At 41.3% G+C, this 26,766-nt stretch overlaps 1 protein-coding gene and 1 long non-coding RNA gene across 2 annotated transcripts; one reads left to right on the top strand and one right to left on the bottom strand.

Annotated features, from left to right (window-relative positions):
- Positions 1–832: 832 nt before the first annotated feature.
- Positions 833–26,437, bottom strand: slc17a8 (solute carrier family 17 member 8). The gene is made up of 12 exons (XM_064928911.1): positions 26,337–26,437; positions 17,291–17,543; positions 15,165–15,283; positions 13,906–14,020; positions 13,572–13,659; positions 11,424–11,510; positions 6,094–6,236; positions 4,366–4,515; positions 2,272–2,404; positions 1,821–1,931; positions 1,283–1,410; positions 833–1,174 (listed from the first exon to the last, which is right to left on the bottom strand). Exons 1-12 carry the CDS (start codon positions 26,435–26,437, stop codon positions 833–835), a joined length of 1,770 nt encoding a protein of 589 aa, XP_064784983.1.
- On the top strand, positions 7,632–15,536 carry LOC135508675 (uncharacterized). Its single transcript, XR_010450835.1, has 3 exons — positions 7,632–7,676; positions 11,429–11,647; positions 15,124–15,536. It is a non-coding gene; the product is annotated as an uncharacterized LOC135508675 (long non-coding RNA).
- Positions 26,438–26,766: the final 329 nt, after the last annotated feature.

Genomic DNA, 26,766 nt, shown 5'->3' with positions numbered 1-26,766 from the left:
GAGGGTGTAAACAATGCTGAATAGGTGGAGACAAAGGGACATTTTCTCAAAAGTGGGGTTAAAAGTTGTTTCAAAGCAGAATTACTTTCCCACTGTTCCTCAACAGAGTATGATGTGCCATTTTTTTAGCTCTGACTCTCTACTTTTATCCTATGTAAAAAAACACAATTTTGCAACTTAAGACCGAATAGAGGTGGTCGTCACAAATGACCAAACAACAACAAAAGGTCAGTTTGTGGTAAATGATAGATGCTGTAAATTCTTTTGTAACTTCTCAGAAGAATGACCACTGATAGTTCTGCCGGGCTGTGTGAATGTTACTCTTCTTCCTTCATTGGACGTTGACGTGAAGGGGATGTCCTGCAGTGCTGCTCAAGTGACTGTGCCACCCTATTCCCTGTAGTAGTAGTGCACAGTGAATAGGGGGTCAATAGAGATACTTTTGTGTCCTGGTTCTATAACCTTTTCCAGAAGTGGGCATTTGCACACTCCATGTCATGGATATAAAAGCATTGGATTGGTGTAAGCAATGACTGGAGGGAGTTTCCACCAGAGGAGACATGCGGGTGGAGCTTTAGGAGGACGGGTTCATTGTAGGAGTTGGAAAGTAAATGGAAAGGTATCAAACACATAAAATATATGGAAACCACATGTTTGACTTCATACCATTCATTGCATTCCAGCCATTACAATGAGCCCATCCTCCTATAGCTCCTCCCATTAAGCCTCCTCTGGTTTCCTCAGGTTTTCTATGCGAGAAAGTGTGCAAGTGCACACTCCAGGAAACATTTGGAGAATCTATACAGCCAATGCCCCTGATTATTAGGGCGCATCACTGAAACTGCTCCTGGTAGTTCCCATTCCCGTGGTGCAAGTTCCCATCATCCTTATCCTCCTGCATGGTGACTCCTCTGTTCTTCTTCCAGCCCTGTTTGCGACCCGATGAGTTCTCTGTGGTTCCATAGCTTTTCTTGGGTACCATGGCAATCTCGCTGTTGAGCTCTGTCTCTTCGGCCAGCTCATCCTCGTCGATAATACCGACCTTATCTTCACTGGTGCTCTCTTGTTCTGCCCATTCCTGCTTGTCGCCTGAGGCGAAGATAGCATAGAAGATGACCCCTGTGTAGTGCACCATGGCGGCTATCACAAACACGTTCTGCCACTCCAGACGGGTCTACGGGGAAGGGGACAGACATGAGTCAATGACCAAACTGTCACACACATACTGTAACTTTTTTTTTTTTTTTTCATACTGTAACTGTAATGTTGAATGTTACAATACCTTGTGTTTAGTCAGTGCTCCAACAATAAGGGGGCACACCATTCCAGACAGTGTGCCAACACCATTGGAGATGCCCATTAGGATACTGGCATAGCGAGGAGCAATGTCCAGGTGGTTTACATTGAACCCTGAGGATGCCATAACAAGTACAATATATCAGAATAAATTGTTTACCCCACTGTAGAAGCATATTTGGGAAAAGCGCTACATGAATCCCATGTATTATTTATTATTAGATATTGAATACCACACACTATTGATGCTGTCTCTTATAAATTTTGTTTTAAAAACGTCAATTTGAATGAATAAATAACAATTTAGCAAAACAGTAATGTAATGCACCAAGTCAGGAGGAAAACCCTAAATATCTGTCTTACTCCTGTATGGGGCAAGTAAAAGTAAGAGAAGGATAAAACCCCATACTCAACATTTATTCATGGGCTCAGGACTTTACAACAGAAACACACAAATAACGATGTTTGGAACTTGATTTGACATGATAAATACATTTAAATGGTGCTGAACTGAAGCTTTATACCTGAGATGGCAAAGCCACTGAAGCCCACAGCTAGCACCAGGAAGGAGATGGCAACCCCACGTGTGTGACTGAACCCCACCACCAGCAGCAGAGTCGCCTCCATTCCAAAACCTGCAGGGGTCACAGGGCAAGGTCAAAGGCCACCTTACCAAATCCTGATTGGGATGCAATGCTTTACTAGCTTTATCAGACATGATACAGTACCATATCCAGCAAACAGTGAACATTCATACAGCGTTAGGTAACATTCCAAGGAAGTCTCAATTTTGTTTTCAGCTGAAGTTCAGCTGAGATAATATTCCACAAATGTTTTCAAAATGTCAACAGTAGGAGAAGGAAATACTATAATTGTTATAAAAAAGTATGGAGTCACGTTGTATCAGTGCTAGTTTTATGCCCTACCTAAGTACAATGTAAGGGAAATTAAGTCATTCTGTCCTAGGTACTATACCTCCGCAGTTCATGATTTTCCGGACGTTTGTAGTTGACATGATTTTACGACTGCGTAGGAAGTCGGCTAGCTGGCCACCGATGGGCACTACGATGGTCATCACCATGTGAGGCACAGCAGACAGGAGCCCCACCTGTGACGAGGAACAAGACAACACCCAGAAATAATGGTAAGAGCATCATGCTAGAGGATGAGTTGATTATTTTTATTGGCTGTGTAATGCTAACTCAAAAAACTAAATGTGCACTCCTAGTGCATTATCTACCAAGAGAATTCTCTTTGATTATTATCACAGCCATGTATATCCCCCCCAAGCAGACACCTCGATGGCCCTGAAAGAACTTCATTCGAATCTAGGTGAACTGGAAACCACATATCCTGTGGGATGCATTTATTGTAGCTAGGGATTTTAACAAGGCTAATCTGAAAACAAGGCTCCCTAAATTTTATCAGCATATTGAATGTGCGACCCGGGCTGGTAACATTCTGGATCATTATTACTCTAACTTTCACGACGCATACAAAGCCCTCCCTCACCCTCATATTCGGTAAATCTGACCACGACTCCATTTTGTTGCTCCCAGCCTATAAACAGAAACTAAAACAGGAAACGCCCGCGCTCAGGTCTGTTCAACGCTGGTCTGACCAATCTGATTCCACGCTTCAAGATTGCTTCGATCACGTGGCTGGGATATGTTCTGGATAGCATCGGACAACAACATTGATGTACACGCTGATTCGGTGAGCGAGTTTATTAGCAAGTGCATCGGTGATGTTGTACTCACGGTGATTCTTAAAACCTTCCCCAACCAGAAACCAGAAACCGTGGATTGATGGCAGCATTCGCGCAAAACTGAAACCGCGAACCACTGCTTTTAATAATGGCAAGGTGACCGGAAACATGACCGAATACAAACAGTGTAGCTATTCCCTCCGCAAGGCAATCAAACAAGCTAAGCTTCAGTAAAGTAGAGTCGCAATTCAATGGCTCAGACACGAGACGTATGTGGCAGGGTCTACAGTCAATCACGGATAACAAAAAGACAACCAGCCCCGTCGCAGACACTGATGTCTTGCTCCCAGACAAACGAAACAAGTCTTTGCTCGCTTTGAGGACAATACATTGCCACTGACACGCGTTAACCCTCGCAAGGCTTCCGGCCCAGACGGCATCCCTAACCGCGTCCTCACAGCATCCACAGACCAGCTGGCTGGTGTGTTTATGGACATATTCAATCAATCCCTATCCCAGTCTGCTGTTCCCACATGCTTCAAGAGGGCCACCATTGTTCCTGTTCCTAAGAAAGCTAAGGTAACTGTCATCATGAAGTGCTTTGAGAGACTAGTCAAGGATCATATCACCTCCACCCTACATGACACCCTAGACCCACTCCAATTTGCTTACCGGTCCACAGACGACACAATCACAATCACACTGCACACTGCCCTATCCCATCTGGACAAGAGGAATACCTATGTAAGAATGCTGTTCATCGATTACAGCTCAGCATTTAACACCATAGTACCCTCCAAACTCGTCATTAAGCTCGAGACCCCGCCCTGTGCAACTGGGTCCTGAACTTTCTGATGGGACGCCCCCTGGTGGTGAGGGTAGGAAACAACATCTCCACCCCGCTGATCCTCAACACTAGGGCCCCACAAGGGTGCGTTCTCAGCCCTCTTCTGTACTCCCTGTTCACCCATGACTGTTCATGCACGCCTCCAACTCAATCATCAAGTTTGCAGACAGCCCTACAGTGGTAGGCTTTATTACCAACAATGACGAGACAGCCTACAGGAAGGAGGTGAGGGCCCTCGGAGTGTGATGTCAGGAAAATAACCTCACACTCAACGTCAACAAAACAAAGGAGATGATCGTGGTCTTCAGGAAACAGCACAGGGAGCCCCCTATCCACATCGACGGGACAGCAGTGGAGAAGGTGGAAAGTTTCAAGTTCCTCTGCGTATACATCACGGAAAAACTGAAATGGTCCATCCACACAGACAGCTTGGTGAAGAAAGCTAAAGAAATTTGGCTAGTCACCAAAAACACTCACAAACTTTTACAGATGCACCAGTGACTGTGAAACCAACCTTGCCGATGGAGAAGCCAAACACCTCCTCAAAGTAGGCTGGCTGGCTGATGAGGAGCAGATAGAAGGTCCAGCTACGGCAGAAGTTAGCCACGATGATGGCATAGACAGGCATGGAGGTGAAGAAACGGCGCCATGGAGTCTTGAATTTCTGTGGTGGGCCAGAGAAGAGGGACCTGATCTCACTGACTCATGGCTCAATTTCATGGGTCAATTTCAGGGGTCAACCTGGGTTATGTATAGGGTTATGTTTTCGTTTGTCACCAATTTCAAGGGACAACTGCACTCAAATGGGTAGACTGTGCATTACTGTTGTTAAACCTGCTTATGTCTCCATTTATGTTTTCATTTGTCAAGCTTGATAATATCTTATATGGGTGTCATAAAACTTCTCTAAGTACAGTACTTACAAGAACAGAATATTTGAAATAATATAAATCTTATATCTATACTGAACAAAAATGTCAACATGCAACAATTTCAAAGACGTTACTGAGTTACAATTCATATAAGGATATCAATCAATTTTAATTAATTAATTAGGATCTAATCTATGGATTTCACATGACTGGGAATACAGATTTGTACATTATCTGTTGGTCACAGATACCTTAACAAAAACTAGGAGCGTAGGTCAGAAAACCAGTCAGTACCTGGTGTGACCACCATTTGCCTCATGCAGCGCAACATATCTCCTTCTCATAGAATTGTTTAGGCTGTTGATTGTGGCCCGTGGAATATTGTCCCACTACTCTTCAATGGCTGTGCGAAGTTGCTGGATATTGGCGGAAACTGGAACACGCTAATGTACACCTCAATCTAGAGCATCCCAAACATGATCAATGGGTGAAATGTCTGGTGAATATGCAGGCCATTGGAGGAACTGGGACATTTTCAGCTTCCAGGAATTGTGTACAGATCCTTGCAACATGGGGTATTGCATTATCATGTTGAAAGATGAGGTGATGGCGGCAGATGAATGTAACGACAATGGGCCTCAGGATCTCATCACGGGATCTCGTATCTCTGTGCATTCAAATTGCCATTGCTAAAATGCAATCATGTCTGTTGTCCATAGCTTATGTCTGCCCATACCATAACCCCGCTGCCACCATGGGACACTCTGTTCACAACATTGCCATCAGCAAACCACTCGTACACATCACGTCATACATGTGATCTGCGGTTATGAGACCGGTTTGACGTAGTGCTAAAATGAATTTACATTTTTCTATTTTTCTCTAAAATGAAGTTGGAAGCGACATTTTAGAGAAAAATAGAAAAATGTAAATTAAATTATCTGGCAACAGCTCTGGTGGACTTTCCTGCAGTCAGCATGCCAATTGCATGCTTCCTCAAAACTTGAGACATCTGTGACATTGTGTTGTGTGACAAACTGCACATTTCAGGGTTTCCTTTTATTGTCCCCAGCACAAGGTGCACCTTTGTATTGATCATGTTGTTTCATCAGTTTCTAGGTATGCCACACCTGTCAGGTGGATGGATTATCTTGGCAAATTAGAAATGCTCAATAACAATAATGTAAACAAATATGTGCCGGAATTTGAGATAAATTAGCTTTTTTGCATTTGGAAAATTTTGCGGATCTTTTATTTCAGCTCATGAAACATGGGAACAACACTTTACATGTAGTATTCATATATATTTTTCAGTGTATGATACTCTATACTAATGCATCTGACCGCAGCCAGATCGAGCAGAGGCATACCTCAGTGGCGCTCAATATTTTGACACCCACGCCAATGGTGGTCTCTATGTAGATCCTCTCCTCATCGCTTATAGTGGGGTGGGCGGCTGGGCTCCCATAGGCAAGCAGGAGCCAGAAGATGTACCATATAATCCCAAATACACCTGAATGCATATAAATAAAAAATACAGGTTATCATCAATTCTCATATCGTGATATGGTTCTAACAAAAAATAGTCTGTGTAACTGACAATTAACCTGTAAGTCTACGTTGTTGTTTTTTGTTTGAATTGTAACGGGGATCATTATCGTAGCAACACACCTTTGGAGTGAAGGCAATCCCGTGCTTTGTTAGCTAAATTTTCATGTCTTCGGGTGTAGTTTGTAAAGGTTGAAGTGTGTATGTTAGGATGGTAACGTTATAATAATTAAGGATGAAGCGTGAATTCATGCCAGGAATAGTAAGTATGAAACTTTTGATTTCCTCACTTCTGTAATAAGCAGCCAATGAGGTATTTTTCCTTTATTCATGTGTTTAATTTGATACTGTTATAGCGCTAAACTGTTTATGTTGGTAAACACTTCAGAGTTATACCAAGCTAATAAGTCACTCGTAAGACAAGGTTGTAAGAGTGTGCTTAACTGTATTTTTATTTACTTTATAGTTCTCACGGAAGGTGATAATTGTGACTAAAACTACAGAATAAAGCCGGCAGTTAAAATCAAGGAACGGTTGTGCTCGTGTTTACTGGAGGGAGCTACAGTCTGTTTTCAACAGATTGACACATTATTTTTCATATTGTAAACGTGAAGCATGTATGGGCGGTTTCCTGGGCACTGTCTAATCACAGTCCTGAACTAAGAAGCATTGTCCTGGGCTAAAAAGCAAGATCAATGGAGAATTTGAATGGAACATGTTTTTATTCCAGGATTAGGCTTAATCTGTGTCCAGGATTTGTAAAAGATAATAGAGATGGAAAGAGGGAACACCTCATTCATTGGCTCATCTCTCCTGCTGACATGAATGGAATTATAAGATCCCTCCTTATCCACCCCACCAGAAATAGAAATCCTGAAAGTCCTGTAAATTTGGTGAAAGCCTATGTTCTATCAGTGGGTAAAATATAAAAATTATCCATGATTTAACTTCTAAGTAGTCTATCTGTAAAAATCTGGAAATTGTGTAGGTACACGTCATAGCTACATCATTCTCATCACTGGAGATGAGGGATAATACATTTCATAACACTTTTAAAACAGTTACCTGCACTCCATATCGCCAAATTAGCCAATATATGGTATATGCATACTTGTGTAGAACACATCCATCCGTTATATTGCATAGATGTGCTCAATTTAAACAGTGTACCAAATTATTCAACTCCCCTTCTCCTTCAAGTACTGTACCATATATCGCTTTGCGCTCTATGTCTGTGTGGAAACAGAGATGTTACAGAAAGGAGAGGGGAATCCCATTGGACAATGAATGGAGAAACGTCCCACCGTACTGACTGTCGACCCATCACATTCATGTTGTCATGCTGCGTCACGCGGCTGTTAAACTAATCGTCGAGAGTCGAGAAACCTGCCTATTTTCCTCGAAGGTGCGTAATGTCACGATTCCAAAGCTGTATGATATTACAGAGAACAAGTTAATTATCTCAATTCATGGAAAATATTTGCAATGCTGTACTTCACAAAATACATGCTAATGTTCAGTTTTTGAGCTAGCACCCAATTGATTCTCATTCACTCCTTGAAGGGGAGCTTTCCTTGTCCCAGAATCGTTTAGAATGCATTGCGCGGCCCATTGGGGACGCATGGGCAATGTACACAATGGGCAAATAAGATTCTAATGTAGTTTCCCATCTCCTTCAAAGTATCTCTGCGGGAAAGAAACGTACTCTGCTCTCGCTCTGGTCAGAGACGAACTACAAGTTGGACTCAGTGAGATAGACTCCTAAATTGATTTAGCATTTTGTGTGCTGATTTTACAGGTCGCTAGCTACTTCACATGCTGATAATGACTTTGGTATTATTGTGTGTAGCTTTGTTTTATACCTAGCTAGCTCCCCAGCTGCAACAGATTTCCAAAAACAATTTTCACATCTTTCACAAGCTTGTTATAACGACACAATGAAACATTTGTTCACAAAATATTGTTTTCACACATTAGTGTTATTTAACACTGTTAATCATAGGAATTAGTGGTTTGGGGTGGATTATTCCTTTAACCCATAGGAAGTCCCACACAGTTGACAACTTTAAAATGATGAAAGCCTTCAGTGGCGTTGCCCATGCTAAACAGGCTTCGTGACAAGTGCGCCCTCTCTCCATCTCTATGTAAGTGATACACCAAATCCGTAAACATGGGCACCCTCATAGATATCATCCTAACTAACTCGCCCTTCAAATACACCTATGCTGTTTTCAATCAAGATCTCAGCGATCACTGCCTCATTTCCTGCATCCAAAATGGGTCTGCAATCGACCACCCATCATCACTGTCAAACGCTCCCTAAAACACTTCTGCGAGCAGGCCTTTCTAATCGACCTGGCCGGGGTATCCTGGAATGACATTGACCTCATCCCGTCAGTAGAGGATGTCTTGTGATTCTTTAAAAGTGCCTTCTTCAACATCTTAAATAAGCATTCCCCATTCAAAAAATGTAGAACTAGGAATAGATATAGTCCTTGGTTCACTCCAGACCTGTCTGCCCTTGACCAGCACAAAAACATCCTGTGGCGTTTTGCATTAGCATCGAATAGCCCCCGTGATATGCAACTTTTCAGGGAAGTTAGGAATAAATATACACAAGCAGTTAGGAAAGCTAAGGCTAGCTTTTTGAAACAGAAATTTGCATCCTGTAGTACAAACTCAAAAAAGTTGTGGGACACTGTAAAGTCCATGGAGAATAAGAGCACCTCCTCCCAGCTGCCCACTGCTCTGAGGCTAGGAAACACTGTTACCACTGATAAATCCAATATAATAGAGAATTTCAATAAGCATTTCTCTATGGCTGGCCATGCTTTCCACCTGGCTCCCCCTAACCCGGTCAACTGCCCGGCACCCTCCACAGCAACCTGCCCAAGCCCCCACCATTTCTCCTTCAGCCAAATCCCGATAGCTGATGTTCTGAAAGAGCTGCAAAATCTGGACCCCTACAAATCAGCCGGGCTAGACAATCTGGACCCTCTCTTTCTAAAATGATCTGCCGAAATTTTTGCAACCCCTATTACTAACCTGTTCCACCTCTCTTTCGTATCTTCTGAGATTCCCAAAGATTGTAAAGCTGCTACGGTCATCCCCCTCTTCAAAGGGACACTCTAGACCCAAACTGCTACAGACCTATATCTATCCTACCCTGTCTTTCTAAGGTCTTCGAAAGCCAAGTTAACAAACAGATTACCGACCATTTCGAATCCCACCGTACCTTCTCCGCTATGCAATCTGGATTCAGAGCTGGTCGTGGGTGCACCATTCTGTATACTTCTGGCCCCTCTTTGGACACTGTGTTAACTAACTTCCAGATGAGCTTCAATGCCATACAACTCTCCTTCCGTGGCCTCTAACTAATCTTAAATGCAAGTAAAACTAAATGCATGCTATTCAATCGATCACTGCCCACCCTTCCAGCATCACTACTCTGGATGGCTCTGACTTAGAATACGTGGACAACGACAAATACCTAGGTGTCTGGTTAGACTGTGAACTCTCCTTCCAGACTCACATTAAGCATCTCCAATCCAAAATTAAATCTAGAACCGGCTTCCTATATCGCAACAAAACATCCTTCACTCATGCTGCCAAACATACCCTCGTAAAACTGACCATCTAACTGATCCTCAACTTCGGCGATGTCATCTATAAAGTAGCCTCCAACACTCTACTCAACAAATTGGATGCAGTCTATCACAGTGCCATCCGTTTTGTCACCACAGCCCCATATACTACCCACCATTCGACCTGTACGCTCTCGTTGGTTGGCCCTCGCTTCATACTCATTGCCAAACCCACTGGCTACAGGTTATCTACAAGTCTCTGCTAGGTAAAGCCACGCCTTATCTCAGCTCACTGGTCACCATAGCAGCACCCACTCGTAGCATGCGCTCCAGCAGGTATATCTCACTGGTCACCCCCAAAGCCAATTCCTCTTTTGGTCGCCTTTCCTTCCAGTTCTCTGCTGCCAATGACTGGAACGAACTGCAAAAATCACTGACGCTGGAGACACATATCTCCCTCACTAGCTTTAAGCACCAGCGGTCAGAGCAGCTCACAGATCACTGCACCTGTACATAGCCCATCTTTAAACAGCCCATCTATCTACCTCATCCCCATACTGCATTTATTTATTTATCTTGCTCCTTTGCACCCCAGTATCTCTACTTGCACTTTCATCTTCTGCACATCTACCATTCCAGTGTTTTTAATGCTATGTTGTAATTACTTCGCCACCATGGCCTATTTATTGCCTTAACTCCCTTATCTTACCTCATTTGCACTCACTGTATATAGACTTTTTGTTTTATTTTATCTAATCTATTATTGACTGTATGTTTTGTTTATTCCATGTGTAACTCTGTGTTGTTGTATGTGTCGAATTGCTACGCTTAATCTTGGCCAGGTCGCAGTTGCAAATGAGAACTTGTTCTCAACTAGCCTACCTGGTTAAATAAAGGTGAAATAAAAAAACATGGCAAACTAATTAGAACTGGGCCTTGACCTATTCTAGACCTCAAGGATTTTTTATTATTCAAACAAAATGAAAGATTAATTAGGTAGCAATCCCAGACAGGAAAACATTAATTTCAGTCAATTAATCATGTGATTAGATCACAACAGAGCTACAGAAGTGATATTGAAATGCAGCGGGCACAATGAGTCTTATGAGATTGTGCATATATCTTAATCAAATAACAGTTTAGATCAAATGGACAAAACTGATGAAGCAAAACAGAGAACAACCTGAGACTAGTGTAAAACTGATGGTATAATGCGTTGCATGTCACACAAGTGACACCTAGTGTAATACATGGATTGCTGCTCAAATGGGAATCACCCACCTACTTTATCATAGTTAGGCCTGGTCTTGTGAATGCTGAAGTCATCTACTATAAGTAATTTGACAGTTTTCCCCCTATCCCTAGTTGGATCATAGACATCTCCCTGTCTTACAAAGATTACTATCTTTGGTAATGTCAGCCATCTGGAGTATCTGAATTTAGGTGAATGCATTTCAAAGATTGTTCCGACCAAAACTCAATATGACATTCTTGTTCTGCATACCTGTATGAAATAATTGTAAATCACAGCTATTCAACTCAATTTATATTGAGTTTTTGGATCTTACCATAGATATAGAAGACCGAGGGCCATCCAACAAACTGAACCAGGACTCCTGCTAAAGGCATGGCAATCACAGCACCTGCATAGGAACCTGGAAACAAGGAAAGGGAAATATGACCATGCCACTGTTGTAGTGCTGTTCTGTCTGGTGTGGAATGGGACTCCATCTAAAGGAAACCCCAATAAAATTATTAAATAGTGATGCCAAGGTATCACAACGATCCGGAGGTAGGTGAAAACACTTTGACTATTAGATTATTATCAGTCTGCAGCCTCTCAGCAACTCTTCTTCAACACAGGACTAGAAAAACATCTCTTAGAAAAAAGGGTCCCAAAAGGGTTCTGTGGCTGTCCCCATAGGAGACCCCTTTTGGTTCCAAGTAGAACTCCTTTGGGTTCCATGTAGAACCCTCTGTGGAAAGGGTTCTACATGGAATCCAAAAGGGTTCTACCTAGAACCAAAAGGGGTTCTTCAAAGTGTCCGTCTATGAGGACAGCCGAATAACCCTTTTTGGTTATAAATAGCACCTTTTTTTCTAAGAGTGTAGAAAAGTATTCCATGTCTCATAGGTCATCTTGGTAAGCGTAAAGATAAAACAGCAACCATATTGGACTCATCAAATTAGGACTCATTGAAACTGTCCTTGGGAGAGGATGTTTTAATGTATATTCTATTATCTGATGGCCTTATAAACACTCTCGATTTGTAGAAACCCGGGAACATGATTGTGCTTTGGACAGTAGGCAATATGACACTTCATTTGGGTTGAATGGGAGAGGACCTCCTTCAGAGTGAGCAGGTGAAGCGTGTGAGGGCAGTCTTTCATTCAGTGGCGATGTCAAGTGGGTTTGGAAGCGCCGGTTGTCATGGCACCAGTTTATTCTGAAAGATGGCTGTTTTAATGCATTTTCATGGGGAACAACAGCCGGCATCTGCAAAACAAAACAACCTTCCCAGTCCCTATTTCCAGCCATTTTACCACAATGCTAAGCATCTCTAGACAGAGAACAATGATATATCTATTCAATGGATTCAGTTAAAGGCCCAGTGCAGCCAAAAACGTGGTTTTCAGGGTTTTGTATACACTGAGTATACAAAACATGCTCTTTCCATTGCTTACACTGACCAGGTGAATCCAGGTGAAAGCTATGATCCCTTATTGATGTCACTTGTTAAATCCACTTACAGTAGATCAGTGGAGGCTGCAGAAGGAAGGATGGCTCATAATAATGGCTGGAACGGAGAAATCGGAATGGCATTGAACAAATGGAAACCAATTAAGATGCCACCAACCTCCTGTGGTGTAGATGAAGGGGAGGAGACAGATTAAATAAGGATTTTTAAGAATTGAAACAATTGAGACATGGATTATGTATGTGTGCCATTCAGAGGGTGAATCGGCAAGGCAAAATATTTAAGTGCCTTTGAATGGGGTATGGTAGTAGGTGCCAGGCACACTGGTTTATATTAAGAACTGCAACGCTGCTGGGTTTTTCACGCTCAACAGTTTCCCGCGTGCATCATGAATGGTCCACCACCCCTTGTAGAGTCAACGCCCCGACAAATTGGGCATTCAAATGTAACTAGTACTTTTGGGTGTCAGGGAAAACTTATGGAGTAAAAAGAACATTATTTTCTTTAGGGATGTAGTGAAGTAAGAATTGTCCAAAATATAAATAGGAAAGTACAGATACCCCCAAAAAACGACTCAAGTAGTACTTTAAAGTATTTTTACTTATGTACTTTACACCACTGGAAAAGACCGCCTGAAAATTAAGCTGGTTTTGGTGGGATGGAGGATTTGACCTGCCTGTGGACATCACCAGACGGCTATTTTGTTAATAGACCAATAAGAGAGTTCCAAACCTCTGCCATTAACCGCTAGTTTTCAGTTTTCCCTCCCCACTCAGACCACTCCAAGACAGTCTGAGCAAAATTCTTGCTTGAATTGCTCTTTACTAAACATCTATTTTTAAAAATATATATCCATTTGATTTACTGAATGAATTACATTTTTGTTTTCCTGTCTTCTACCACATCTTTTCACATGAAAGTTTTGCTATTGTGGAAAATCATCAGCACAATTTCATAAAGCTCAATTGGATTGGAAGAAAAACAGTTGAATGAAAGACATTTTTTCATATCACTTACCACAGAATGAGGTGGTGGCCAGTCTACTTCTCTCCAGGGGAGGGGCCCATTTGGCCCACATCCCATGGCATGCAGGGTAGGTAACACCCTGTACAAGAAACATTATATGGCATCATTATTCTGAAAAATCAACATGAGTAAAGAGATACAGATAAACATGTGTCTCTGTACTGTCTAGATGTGTACTGTATACGAGCTTGGTCAAATGATCAGTCATTATGATGACGACTGTTGACACCTTCAATTGGGCTACATTTAGTAGATTTGGTGAGATTTTGGCTTAGATTCGACCTGAAAGTGTCAATGAAATCTGGCAACACTGAAGACGACTCACCTCCACCAAGCCTTGCAGGATGCGAACTAACATGACACAGCCGTAGTGCCTTCTGGCTGCTGAAGGGATGAACATATTCAGTATGGACGTGAGAAAAATGGCCGCCCCAAACACTCTGTGGAAACATTACATTATAGTGTGACTAGGTTGTAGACAACAATGGCGTAAAAAAGGGTAGCATTGCACATTCTTTCAATAATGCATACCACATTACATATGAGCTGAGAATGTAACAAAACAGCTTCTTAGAGCATTATAAAAGCTTGATGGAACATTAACCAATTGCGACATACAACAACCAAGTCAACAACAACCCATCACATACTGTCATGGTTTGTACTGCTGTAGACTTAAATGTTATAAACAGTCACAGTTGAACAAATGTGAGCACCAAAGACTACCGCCATTAACTCAACACCAATCATCAATGTTCCTGAATTAGTCAGTCCCTCCCAGGTCTCCCCTATCCTCGACTCTAGCCGTTCTAGGAGAATACGGTGTGATCTCTGGCACTACAAGACTAGTTCTCCCCTAACCTGCCCTTCTGGCAGGTGCCAGCTTAAAATGACCAATCCAACATCACACAATATGACAGATCTAATATATCTGCCTTTGAAGGACAGACAGAGATCCCATACGATTATGCTTCATTACCATTGCTCCCCTCTTTCCTCACTCCACCCCTCCCTTTTCCAAAACCGGGTGTAAGTGACACTTGTAATATTCCAGTGGCTGGCGTCTCAGGGAGAAATCAGAGGCAGGATCTTTCATTATTAACTCTGTCAATGGCGTGTCCTCTTTTCCTGTGAAACTTTTATTACAGGACTGCTATCGGCCCCATCAGATCTGCACGCTCACCACACACACGCACACCAGACGGCTTTACCCCTGGCTGCTTTAACCCTTACCTAACACACACACCAGTTTAACCCTTACCACCCACACAAACACTACATGCCTTTTTCACTTAGGCTCCTAAAACGTTTCTCTTATAGCTCTGACTCCACACACTGACTAACAATTCAAAATACCCTATCTTTCTGTTCTAAGCCTCACCACACAAATTGACTGACTGCCTATTGCAGACACCCAATCTGTCTGTTCCTGCCCTCAGCACAAGTATCCATTCCAAACCCACCCGAGTCACCTATTTAACCCTCTGTAGTCCACCCACAAACCAGTTCTATCAAAATACCTTACATTTCCCTTTAATTTCAGAGTCTCAAGGAAGGAGATCATTAGCAGTGGGAAGGCCTAACCTGTTGGCAGCCAGCTTGTTGGAGATGAAGCCTCCAGGGATCTGTGTGACGATGTAACCCCAGAAGAAAGAGCCATGGATCAGTCCCACAGTCTCTGGGTCCCAGTTGAATTGAGCTGGCTGGGGAACAGAGTAATATAATATAGGGTATTTAACTGGTTACAAGTTCTTTCACATAAAAAAGTGTGTCTGTGTGTGTTGGTGTGTGAATGTGTGTGTGTCGGTTGCTATTGTGTTGTTTGAGATTGAAAATAGAGCCAGAGGACTGTTTGGGTGATTCTGCTGTCCTTCAGAACAACGCTTGAACTTTTCCATCCAAATATCAGCTGTTGAATTGCAATGCTACTATAATAAAACATAAAACAACATTCAAGGCTTTGTTCATCTCCTATCATGTTCCCCTGTTTCAGGAATGGATGATTAATGGAGTTAATTGAGAGGATTAAACTCAAAGATTTTGATATGCAATCTAATTTGGTATTCTGACCTACATTGACGACTGGCTAACCGGTGATGATAGATTAATCATTGATTATTGACTATTGTCGTCTAAGAAGCCTATTTCACATGCCCATTCACTACTATGGAGTGATATAAAAAGGTATGTTTGCAAAATTCATTCACTGGCACTGCTGGCACTGATATCATTCTGTGGCGAAGCCACACTAAGCTCGTCTCTCCACTGGTGCACTCTCCAAATTCACACCAATTGATCGAACGCATTGTTTTTGTATTGAAAATGTTTTCTCAAGTTAAACAACATATTTCTTAAATCTATATTCAATATAATCTTACAATAATCGCTATCGTTACATTACTTCATTCCATTGCCATTTTTTTGCAACATTGTAGACAGCTACCCACTGAGCACAGATGTCAATTCAACGTCTATTCCACATTGGTTCAACGTAATTTCATTGAAATGACGTGGAAACCATGTTGATTCAACTAGTGTGTTTCCTATCTGTTTCATTATGAGGCTGCAGATAGCCAAGCAGTTAGAGCATTGGGCCAGAAACCTAAAGGTCGCTGGTTTGAATACCCGAGCCGACGAGGTGCAAAAGTTGTTGTTGTGCTCTTGAGCAAGACACTTAACCCTAATTTGCTCCAGGGGTGCTGTACTACTATGGATGACCCTGTGAAACAAAACATTTCATTGCTTCTATCTGGTGTATGTGACAATAAAAAAGATATGCAGTACTGTATATTGTTGCATTTATTTACTGTTTGATACTCGGAGCTGCGGTTTTTCACTGCATTCATGAGGAAGTAGTTTTTTATTTCGCTCAAGAAACTTTCTTTTGAGTCTGTATTTCCCCAAAATGTTTGATGGCCGTCTACCAATCTGTCTTGTGTCCAGACCTTTCAGTGACAAAATATTTAAGTATGTTTCAATATTTTTACAAGACAGCCATGTATGATTGGAATATCGGAGTTTGGTGAAATGCCAATTACATTTAAAGGCAGTGGTGTCATATGTTGCTGCATTCAAGCCTTAAGGTTATTTTCTTCTGAATATGGAAGTTTGAACTTTGTAAATAGGCCTTGGAACCACAGCTCCACCTATGAACCTATGCTGCTTCATTGCCCTTACAACTGCTATCCTACAAGGTTCCTATGATACACACACCCCATAATGCACAAATAATGCACTATGGATTATTTTTGGTACATTTACCCCTTTTACTCCCCAATTTGTAGTTACAGTCTTGTCCCATCACTGCAACTCTCCTACGGACTCAGGAGAGATGAAGGTCAAGAGCCATGTGTTCTCCAAAACACGACCCTGCCAAGCCACACTGCTTCTTGACACTCTGCTTGCTTAACCAGCCGCACCAATGAGTCGGAGGAAACACCATCCAACTGGCGACCGGGGTCAGCTTGCAGATGACCGGTCCACCACAAGGAGTCCCTAGAGTGCGATGGGACAAGGAAATCCCGGCCAGCCAAACCCTCCCATAACCCAGACGATGCTGGGCCAATTGTGCACCGCCTCTTGGGTCTCCCGGTCATGGCCGGCTGTGACACAGCCTGGGATCAAACCCGGGTCTGTAGTGACGCCACTAGGGAGGCCCCTATGGATCATTTATTTATTTTATGTCAGTGATTTCCGTCTTTCTCTCTCACCTGGAGTACAGGTGTCCCATTGATGTAGACTGTGTTGTTGTTGACCATCTCCACAATGGCCACCCCCAGGTTGCAACGGATGCCAAAGGAGATGCAGAAGCCCAGTCCGCTGAGAATGGCGATGATGTAGCGCTTGGGCAGGCCGCAGCAACCGCAGTCAAACAGAGGGGCATTGTGGCGAGGAGCCACCGGTTGCCCGTCCTCCGTGAGCTCCATCTGGTCATCCTCGTCCACATTGGTCCCATCAATTTTTCTGTAACACAAAACATGGGAGTTGAGAAAACAATCAACGTTCCTACAAAGTTCCACAGGATGACATTGGTAAGTGTTTAATGGATGACATTGTCATACTACACTACACAGGCCTACTACAATCAAGTATGGTGTATACAAAAAGTATTTGTATACCTGATACCCCTGAATGACACTTTACATTAAATCTACTATGATATTTAAAACAGTCTTTAAAAGACAGGAAGGAGAGGAGACTGCCCACTACCCATGATAGTTACAAGGTGAACTCAGCATGCCATTCTGAAAAGGTCCCTGTGCATCTGATATTTGGTTCCCCCTCACCCTCCTCCCCACTTCTGTACACCTGTTCCACTACCCAGCGTCTCTCTCTGCCCTCATCCCGCAGCGAGCAGGAATTGCTTTCATCTGGCCGCTTCAGATCTCCACCTGAGTACCTCTATCTGGGAAGAAATTAATATGTTTATTGTTTATTTGTTTTTTATCATGCATTTGGTCTCCCTAGCACATACAGCCATTGTTATTGAATGGTATGTCCTAAGTATATATATATATGTTTTCAATCCCCTTCATATGGACAGCTGTCGTGATACACAGGCAAATACGGTCAGTTTTTGAAGCGTCAACCAATCCATCACAAACAAACTGAATGTGAACAGTATCAGCCTCTTTGTGTTACATTGGTGTGGAGGTCATTTGCACAGCACAAACCCAATGGATGACAGTGTAATAGATATTCTCAACACACCTCCAGGCAGTTTACAGACAGAGTGTTTGATGGACCCGTGGGCAAAATGGAGAGTCTTGCAAACTCGTATCCAATCTTTTAAGACACCGTGAAAAAATCCCTTGTTTGCTACAATTGTTATGTTAAGGGACAGGAAACTGCCCATAGAGAAGCTGTTGAGGCTTTATTTGCTACCTTTGACCCAACCCATTGAAATGTGTGAGTGAAGCATCTTATCAACTGTCTTCAGCCATAGTGTCCATTGACAGACTGAGTCAACCATTTTAGAATTTGCACCATAATCAGGTACCCGAAGTAGCGCATGAGAGTATAGAGCGCTAATTTTATCTGCTGCCGAACCGGTAAAGTGCACCTTAAAAACACTGAAAAACATTAAAAGTGTTAAAGCTAGGCTTGTAAAGGAAGGGCATATTACCTGAAACTTTTGAAGTTTACCAGTAAACGACCAGAAGCTTTTTAACTTTCAAGGAATATATAGAATTTGATCAGATGACATCTAGTGGCTTTTTTGGGGTACTTCAATTATTAAGAGGTGTCTGTAATTATCTCTGGCAATCTGTGTGGCCTTCTGATTTTAAAATAAATAAAAAATAAACCTGTATTTAATGTTTAATATGAGGATTTCAACACATTCTATTGTTTTTTACACACTTATTTATTTTACTATGTCAAAATGTCTTTGTTGTAAATGTTTTGGGGCCAAACTGCTGGCAGTTGTGAAAAAAGCAAGAGTTGGAAGAGTTGCAGAGTTAACTGAAAATAATGCCATTGTGGATAAGATGCTTTTTCATTAATTAGGCTATCTTCCCTTGAACTATATGGTCTATATACTAGAAACTCATAGACAATATGGACAGTTGGACACAGATACAAAAAAATGAATACTATATATGAATATTTTCTTTTTCAATGATAAATGACCAGAATTGACATAGATTGCAATAGATTACCATAGATTGGTAATTACCATTCTTCCATTAACTTTGGTAAATTACCAGTAGCTTTGTAACCCTAGTCAAAGCATTAGCGGTAGCAAAACATAGAACAACCACAAATGCAATATACAGTGCATTCTGAATGTATTCAGACCCCTTGACTTTTTCCACATTTTGTTATGTTACAGCCTTATTCTAACATTAATTAAATTGTTTTCTCCCCCTCATCAATCTACACACAATACCCCATGATGACAAAGCAATAACAGGTTTAGACATTTTTGCAAATGGATAAAAAATACAAAAATTAAATATACATTTACATAGGTATTTAGACCCTTTACTCAGTACTGTGGTTCAATTCTGGGCACTGGCTGGGCCACTCAAGAACATTCAGAGATTTGTCCCAAAGCCAGTCCTGCGTTGTCTTGGCCGTGTGTTTAGGGTCGTTGTCCTGTGGGAAGGTGAATGTGGAGCAGGTTTTCATGAAGGATCTCACTGTACATTTCTCCGTCCATCCTTCCCTTGATCTTGAATAGTCTCCCAGTCCCTGCCACTGAAAAACATCACCACAGCATGATGCTGCCACCACCATGCTTCACGGTAGGAATTGTGCCAGGTTTTCTCCAGATGTGACGCTTGGCATTCAAGGCAAAGAGTTCAATCTTGGTTTCATCAGACAAGAAAATATTGCTTCTCATTGTCTGGGGGTGCCTTTTCGCAAACTCCAAACGGGCTGTCATGTGCCTTTTACTGAGGAGTGGCTTCCGTCTGGCCACTGTACCATAAAGGCCTGATTGGTGGGGGGCTGCAGAGATGGTTGTCCTTCTGGAAGGTTCTCCCATCTCCACAGAGGAACTCTGGAACTCTGTCAGAGTGACCATTGGGTTCTTGGTCACCTCCCTGACCAAGGCCCTTCTCCACCAATTGCTCAGTTTGGCCGTGCGGCGAGCTCTAGGATGAGTCTTGGTGGTTCCAAACTTCTTCCATTTAAGAATGATGGAGACCAATGTGTTCTTGGGGACCTTCAATGCTGTAGACATATTTTGGTACCTTTCCCCAGATCTGTGCCTCGACACAATCCCGTCTTGGAGCTCTACGGACAATTCCTTCAACCTCATGGCTTGGTTTTCGCTCAACTGTGGGACAGTGCATGTGGGACAGTGCACTGCGGCAGGTAGCCTAGTGGTTAGATCGTTGGGCCAGTAACCGAAAGGTTGCTAGATCAAGTCCCTGAGCTGACAAGGTAAAAATCTGTCATTCTGCCCTTGAACAAGGCAGTTAACCCACTGCTCCTAGCCTGTCATTGTAAATAATAATTTGTTCTTAACTGACTTGCCTAGTTAAATAAAATGTATATAGACAGGTGTGTGCCTTTCCAAATCATGTCCACTCATTTGAATTTACCACAGAAGGACTCCAATCAAGTTGTAGAAACATCTTAAGGATCATCAATGGAAACTCATTTTCGAGTCTCATAGCAAAGGGTCTGAATACTTATGTAAATAAGTTATTTCTGTTTTTTTTAATTAGACCTGTGCAAATATTTCTAAAACCCTGGCCTGAAAGTAGTAGCCACTTCAAAGTAGCCACCGTTTGCCTTGATGACAGCTTTGCACACTCTTGGCATTCTCTCAACCAGCTTCAACTGGAATGCTTTTCCAATATTCTTGAAGGAGTTCCCACATATGCTGATAACTTGTTGGCTGCTTTTCCTTCATTATGCGGTCCAACTCATCCCCTACCATCTCAATTGGGTTGAGGTCGGGTGATTGTGGAAGCCATGTCATCTGATGCAGCACTCCATTGCTCTCCTTCTTGGTCAAATAGCCATTACACAGCCTGAAGGCATGTTGGGTCATTGTCCTGTTGAAAAACAAATGACGGTCCCACTAAGCATAAACCAGATAGGATGGCGTATTGCTGCAAAATGCAACCATGCTGGTTCAGTGTGCTGTAACCATGCTGGTTCAGTGTGCCTTGAATTCTAAATAAATCACAGACATTGTCACCATCAAAGCAGAACCACCATCACACCTTCTCCTCCATGCTTCACGGTGGGAACCAGACATGCGGAGATGTCACCTACTCTGCGCCTCACAAAGACACAGCGGCTGAAACATAAAATCTCAAATTTGGACTCATCAGACCAAAGGACAGATTTCCACCAGTCGGATGTCCATTGTTCGTGGTTCTTGGCTGAAGCAAGTCTCTTCTTCTTATTGCTGATCTTTATTAGTGGTTTCTTTGCAGCAATTCGATCACGAAAGCCTGATTCATACAGTCTCCTCTGAACAGTTGATGTTGAGATGTATCTGTTACTTGAACTCTGTGAAGCATTTATTTTGGCTGCAATTGGAGGTGCAGTTAACTCTAATTAACTTATCCTTCCTGTGGAGTTCCTCATGAGAGCCAGTTTCATCATAGCCCTTGATGGTTTTTGCGACTGCACTTGAAGAAACTTTCAAAGTTCTTGAAATTTTCCTCTTTAACTGACCTTCATGTCTTAAAGTAATAATAGGCTGTTGTTTCTCTTTGCTTATTTGAGCTGTTCTTGCCATAATATGGACTTGGTCTTTTATCAAATAGGGCTATCTTCTGTATACCACATCTACCTTGTCACAACACAACTGATTGTCTCGAACATATTAAGAAGGAAAGAAAGAAATTCCACAAATTAACTTTTAAGAATGCACACCTGTTTATTTAAATTCATTCCAGGTGACTGCCTCATGTAGCTGGTTGAGAGAACGCCAAGAGTGTGCAAAGCTGTCATCAAGGCAAAGGGTGGCTAATGTGATGAATCTCAAACATAAAATATTATATTTTGATTTGTTTAACACTTTTTTGGTTACTTCCTGATTCCATATGTGTTATTTCATAGTTTTGATGTATTCACTATTATTCTACAATGTAGACAATAGTACAAATAAAGAAAAACCCTTGAATGAGTAGGTGTGTTTAATCTTTTGACTGGTACTGTATATATATATATATATATAGTTTTTTATCTAGTCCCCTGCTGTCAAAGATGCTGGGCTCCATTCCTACTCCCATGCACTCTTTAGAGGTCTATTGTATGTACACTATCCAGTCCTCTATTCATTTACAAGTCTTTCATGTGCAAAAAAACCTTTATGAGGAGTTGCTTGAAAGGCCCACATTCGTAAATGAACAAAAGCCTGTTTTCTCCCATTAGCTATTAGCAAGCAGAATCTAACTCATCCCTGCCTCCCACAGCCACCCTTGTCTTTCGCCAACTCACCCCTGTCATCCCCAGCCCCTATCCATCTTCCCCAACTCACCCCTGTCATCCCCAGCCCCTGTCCATCTTCCCCAACTCACCTCTTACAGAACATGACATTATTTATTTTGGAACACTTTACATGTGAACACGTTTTCACATGTGTAGTTTCATGTTATCACATGTTGCTTTGCATGTTGTCACATGTAAAGATCTTGTGAAATTCATCAATTTTTTCCGTAAGGGACCCCTGCTTTCTCCATCCCTCATCCCTATTTCCCAGCTCACAGATTGTGCGCTCTTTTATCTAAAATAGACTGGACAAATGCTATGAGAATGGTTGATCATTATCAGAAGGAGGAAATGATGCTTGGCTCGCCTCAACACTAATAAAATAGTATTAGTGCCTTTTTAATAAAGTAGTTTCTATCCTCTAAGTAGACCAAATTGATCTCTGATCTACCGAGTGGATAAAAAACATGGAGATAATTATGCCTCAACAGAGAATTGAAAACAATCTCTCTTTCTCAAGAGCTTGTTTTCAATTTCATAATTTTGGTCAAAGCTGCAGTGGCAAGTGGCAACATCAAAAATGACTCAAGTAAAAGTGAAAGTCACTCAGTAAAATATTACTTTGGTAAAGACTAAAAGTATCTGGTTTTAAATATACTTAATTATCAAAACTAAAAGTAAATGCAATAAATCCCTTAAAATTAAATATATTACGTAAACCAGACTGCACAATTTATTTTCATTTACAGATGGCCAGAAGCACACTCCAACACTCAGACATCATTTACAAATTAAGCATTTGTGTTTAGTGAGTCTGCCAGTTTAGAGGCAGTAGGGATGACTACGTGTTCTCTTGATAAGTACATTCAACCTTTTTCCTGTCCTGAAAAGCTTTTGAAATGAAACAAGTACTTTTTGGTATTAGAGAAAATATATGAGAGTAAAAAGTACATATTTGCTTCAGGAATGTAGTGAAGAAAAAGTAGTAAATAAAATAATAATTAGAAAGTACAGCCCCCCCCCCAAAAAAAAAAAAACTTATGGGTTCAACAAGGGTTCTTCTAAGATCCTCAAAGTTCTTTGAAAAACCTTTGTTTTTCACACTGAAAATTGCCACAAAAGGTTATTCCAAGAACCCCATAGGAGATGGGGTTCATCGAGGAACCTTCTTAGTTGGTGGGGGGTTCTTTCAGGAACCTAACTGCCCAACTGAAACATTTGGATTTGAAAGGACCGCAGGTGCAGGCACTTAACTGAAATATTTAAAGATCTTCTCAATTTAATGTAAGGTTTGTCCCTTGTATGATCTAAATTGATATTGTTTTACAATGATACATCAATCTTTTCATATTTGTGCAAATCTTTCTAAAACAGTAAATGAACACAATTCAATGGATATCAATCAAATAAGTAAGGATATGAAGGCTATAAGAATATGTTGAAGGCTAGCTGTATTGGGTGAAGATAACTGAACTGCTTTTGTGTCTGTGTCTGCAGGTATACAGACGAGGAGGCATACAAAGGTATGTCAATTGGTAAGTATGTTATGCAGATCACATTTACCATCTTCCTCTCTTACCTCTTCAATCAATATCCCATAAGCCTCTACATTATGGACAAGGTATGTGTATGAAAACCATTATCAAAACAGTTTTTTAAATTCACGTTCACCACAAAAATTAAGGTATGAATACTGTTTTGCGCATGTTTTGTTAATCATCTGTATAATTACTATTTTTTGGATTCACAGACTTTGCCCTCCCTAAACCTCTGATGAATATACAGGAAACCTGTTTGATCACCATGCACTGCAAAATCCTTCTGGCTATGGGTACGGAGAACATCAACACATTAACATCAACACGCCAGAGGATGTACCCATTGGACTTGGGGCTCTGCTGGGAGTTTACTTCATATTTTGATTTCTTAATTCTGCATTGCCGTTAATATAAACACTGACAAGTAAAATATTGTGTTATTGTTATGCATATTAATATTTTTGTAAATAATAATAGGGGAGGGGGGGGGTAGTTTAAAAAAATGAACCCCAAAAATGTTATTCAAAAGGTTATACGAGTAACCATCAAAAGGGGTTCTTTGAAGAACCCTTTTAAAGGGTTTTTCAAATATGTTATAGTGGTTCCCCCACAGTTTCAATTTGAAGAACCCCTCAAGGATACTCCAGGAACCTTTTCTTTTTAGAGTGTAGTACTTTTACTTACTTTACACCACTGTGTCTATGAAGTTCTATGACTGTTGAGTTGTCACTCAGGTCATACAGAACAGAGGCTGTGTGTTTTATTGTTCAATGTCATTATCTCACAACCTTTTTGTACCAAGGACAGCTGATATTTAAAGAAGCTATTACGAATGGGCTTAAACAGTGTCCGTTAACAGACTGGTCAGCAACTGCAACATTCTAGAGAGACCCTATTGAGAGAACAATGTCATTCCGTGTGATTTTTGTATTTCAGACAATAAATTACGTCTCATGGGAAAAATTATTTTGCTTTGGTATGATTTTTTTTTTTTACCATTTAGCGCAGTTGTTTGGTAGGAAATACCTGGTCATTTCTGTACTGTGTCAAATGAAATGTTAAGTTAATTATTGAATGGAATCATTTTCAAGATGCTCACTTTATAGTCAGGCTATAATTGATTCATAAGGAAAATTTGAAAGAGTGATTAACTTGATCCATAATATATAACTCAATAAATAATGCAGTCTGTCCCAGAGCAATCTGGAATACCCTCTTGAAAAAACAAACAGGTTTCATCTGAAAATGAGATTTAGCCTAATGATTCATTCGGCTCATGCTTAATTCCTATTTTCCTCTCTTGGTCTCTCTGGATTCACATTTCTTTAGTTTCATCTGCTAGTATTGATTTTAGCAGTTTGGTGGAATAGAATTTTCCCACAGCATGGATCCTTGTAGACTTTAATAAAGCACTTCATTCAGCATTTTCCCAGTGTTTGTAAAGTGTTTCAAATTAAACTGATGTAAATGTATGACATGAAATAGAAAGATCCAATTGTAATGAAAACACATTTTCAGTGTTCTGATATTACAATCCTTATATACTCTACATGATAACTGCTTGTTGGATAAATATGTCCAGTTCACCTTCTTTATACAATTTCATATTGTAGATTCTGAAATAATCAATCAACTGTTCACACTGTTTGGCTTGCTCTTGATCTATTTCATACTGCACAGTGAACATTCTGGCTCTCAACATGCAAAATTCCCTTTCACAGGAAATTGCCCACTTACTTGGTTTATCTATTTTAAGACAACAATCTACCTCATACGTGGAAGTTCCATATTCATCATCCTCCCCTTGTGAAATTTGTATCAGATATGAAATATGTATCATAATGTCTTAAAATAAAACCTTTGATTACATCACTGGGATTGCCTGGCAAGAAAAATAATCAAATATTTAGTTATCTCTGGGATCTCTGGGTACAGTACATGGTGAGCTTCATGTTCTGCCTCTAAGGTTCTTCAACCCTCCTGTCCCCACCACTGGCTTTGTTCATAGATTTAAGAATTTTGACCAAATGATCTATGTTTGGAATTATAGGACCACAATTGTTTAACAGTGTATATACAGATTTTTATATAAAGATCCTAAAATACAATAAGATAACTAAGATACAAGTACTCCAAAATATTATCTTACAACTCACTTATGTGAAATTATCGGATATATTGCTATAAGTAGATATCAAACCCGCACTGTGCCGTGCTTTCACCCCATTGAGTCACACACATCTCTCAGTCAGAGAGTAGGGATTCACACCTATACAATCACAGTTCCCCCATAATTTCCAGACACTCCCAGACTCACCTCTGCAGGTTCCCCAGACCGTCTCCTACTGTATTCTTCACCTCCTCCTTCCCTGGTTTCAGAACCCGCTCCTTCAGCCCCGAAAACCCCCCAAAAGGCATCCTCTTCTGTTTCTCCCTGTCCTGTTCCCTCTCTTTATTTCACAGGAGTATGTCTCTCCCCCTATTTCTTGCACACTTTGCTCTGAAAAAGACAAAAAAGATCTGCTAGATGTGGTTGCTCATCTTTCCTGAGTTCTTACGCACCATGGGGCTGGCTCCGCCTTTGTGTGGTGCCACGGGTCCCTCAGACGTTCCTCAGATGTGAGATGGGCTTGTGCTGTCTGCCTCTCTCTGGCGTGACCAGGGGATCAGACTGGGATACAAGGGGATGATGGGCACAGTAAGGAATGACTAGGTGGAGGTGGAGGGTGTTCTTGTTGAGGCTAAGG

The sequence above is a fragment of the Oncorhynchus masou genome, chromosome 22 (assembly GCF_036934945.1).
Source record: "Oncorhynchus masou masou isolate Uvic2021 chromosome 22, UVic_Omas_1.1, whole genome shotgun sequence".
NCBI lineage: Eukaryota > Metazoa > Chordata > Actinopteri > Salmoniformes > Salmonidae > Oncorhynchus > Oncorhynchus masou.
Note: the sequence above shows the minus strand (reverse complement) of the source record. Positions and strands in the feature narration are given on the sequence as shown.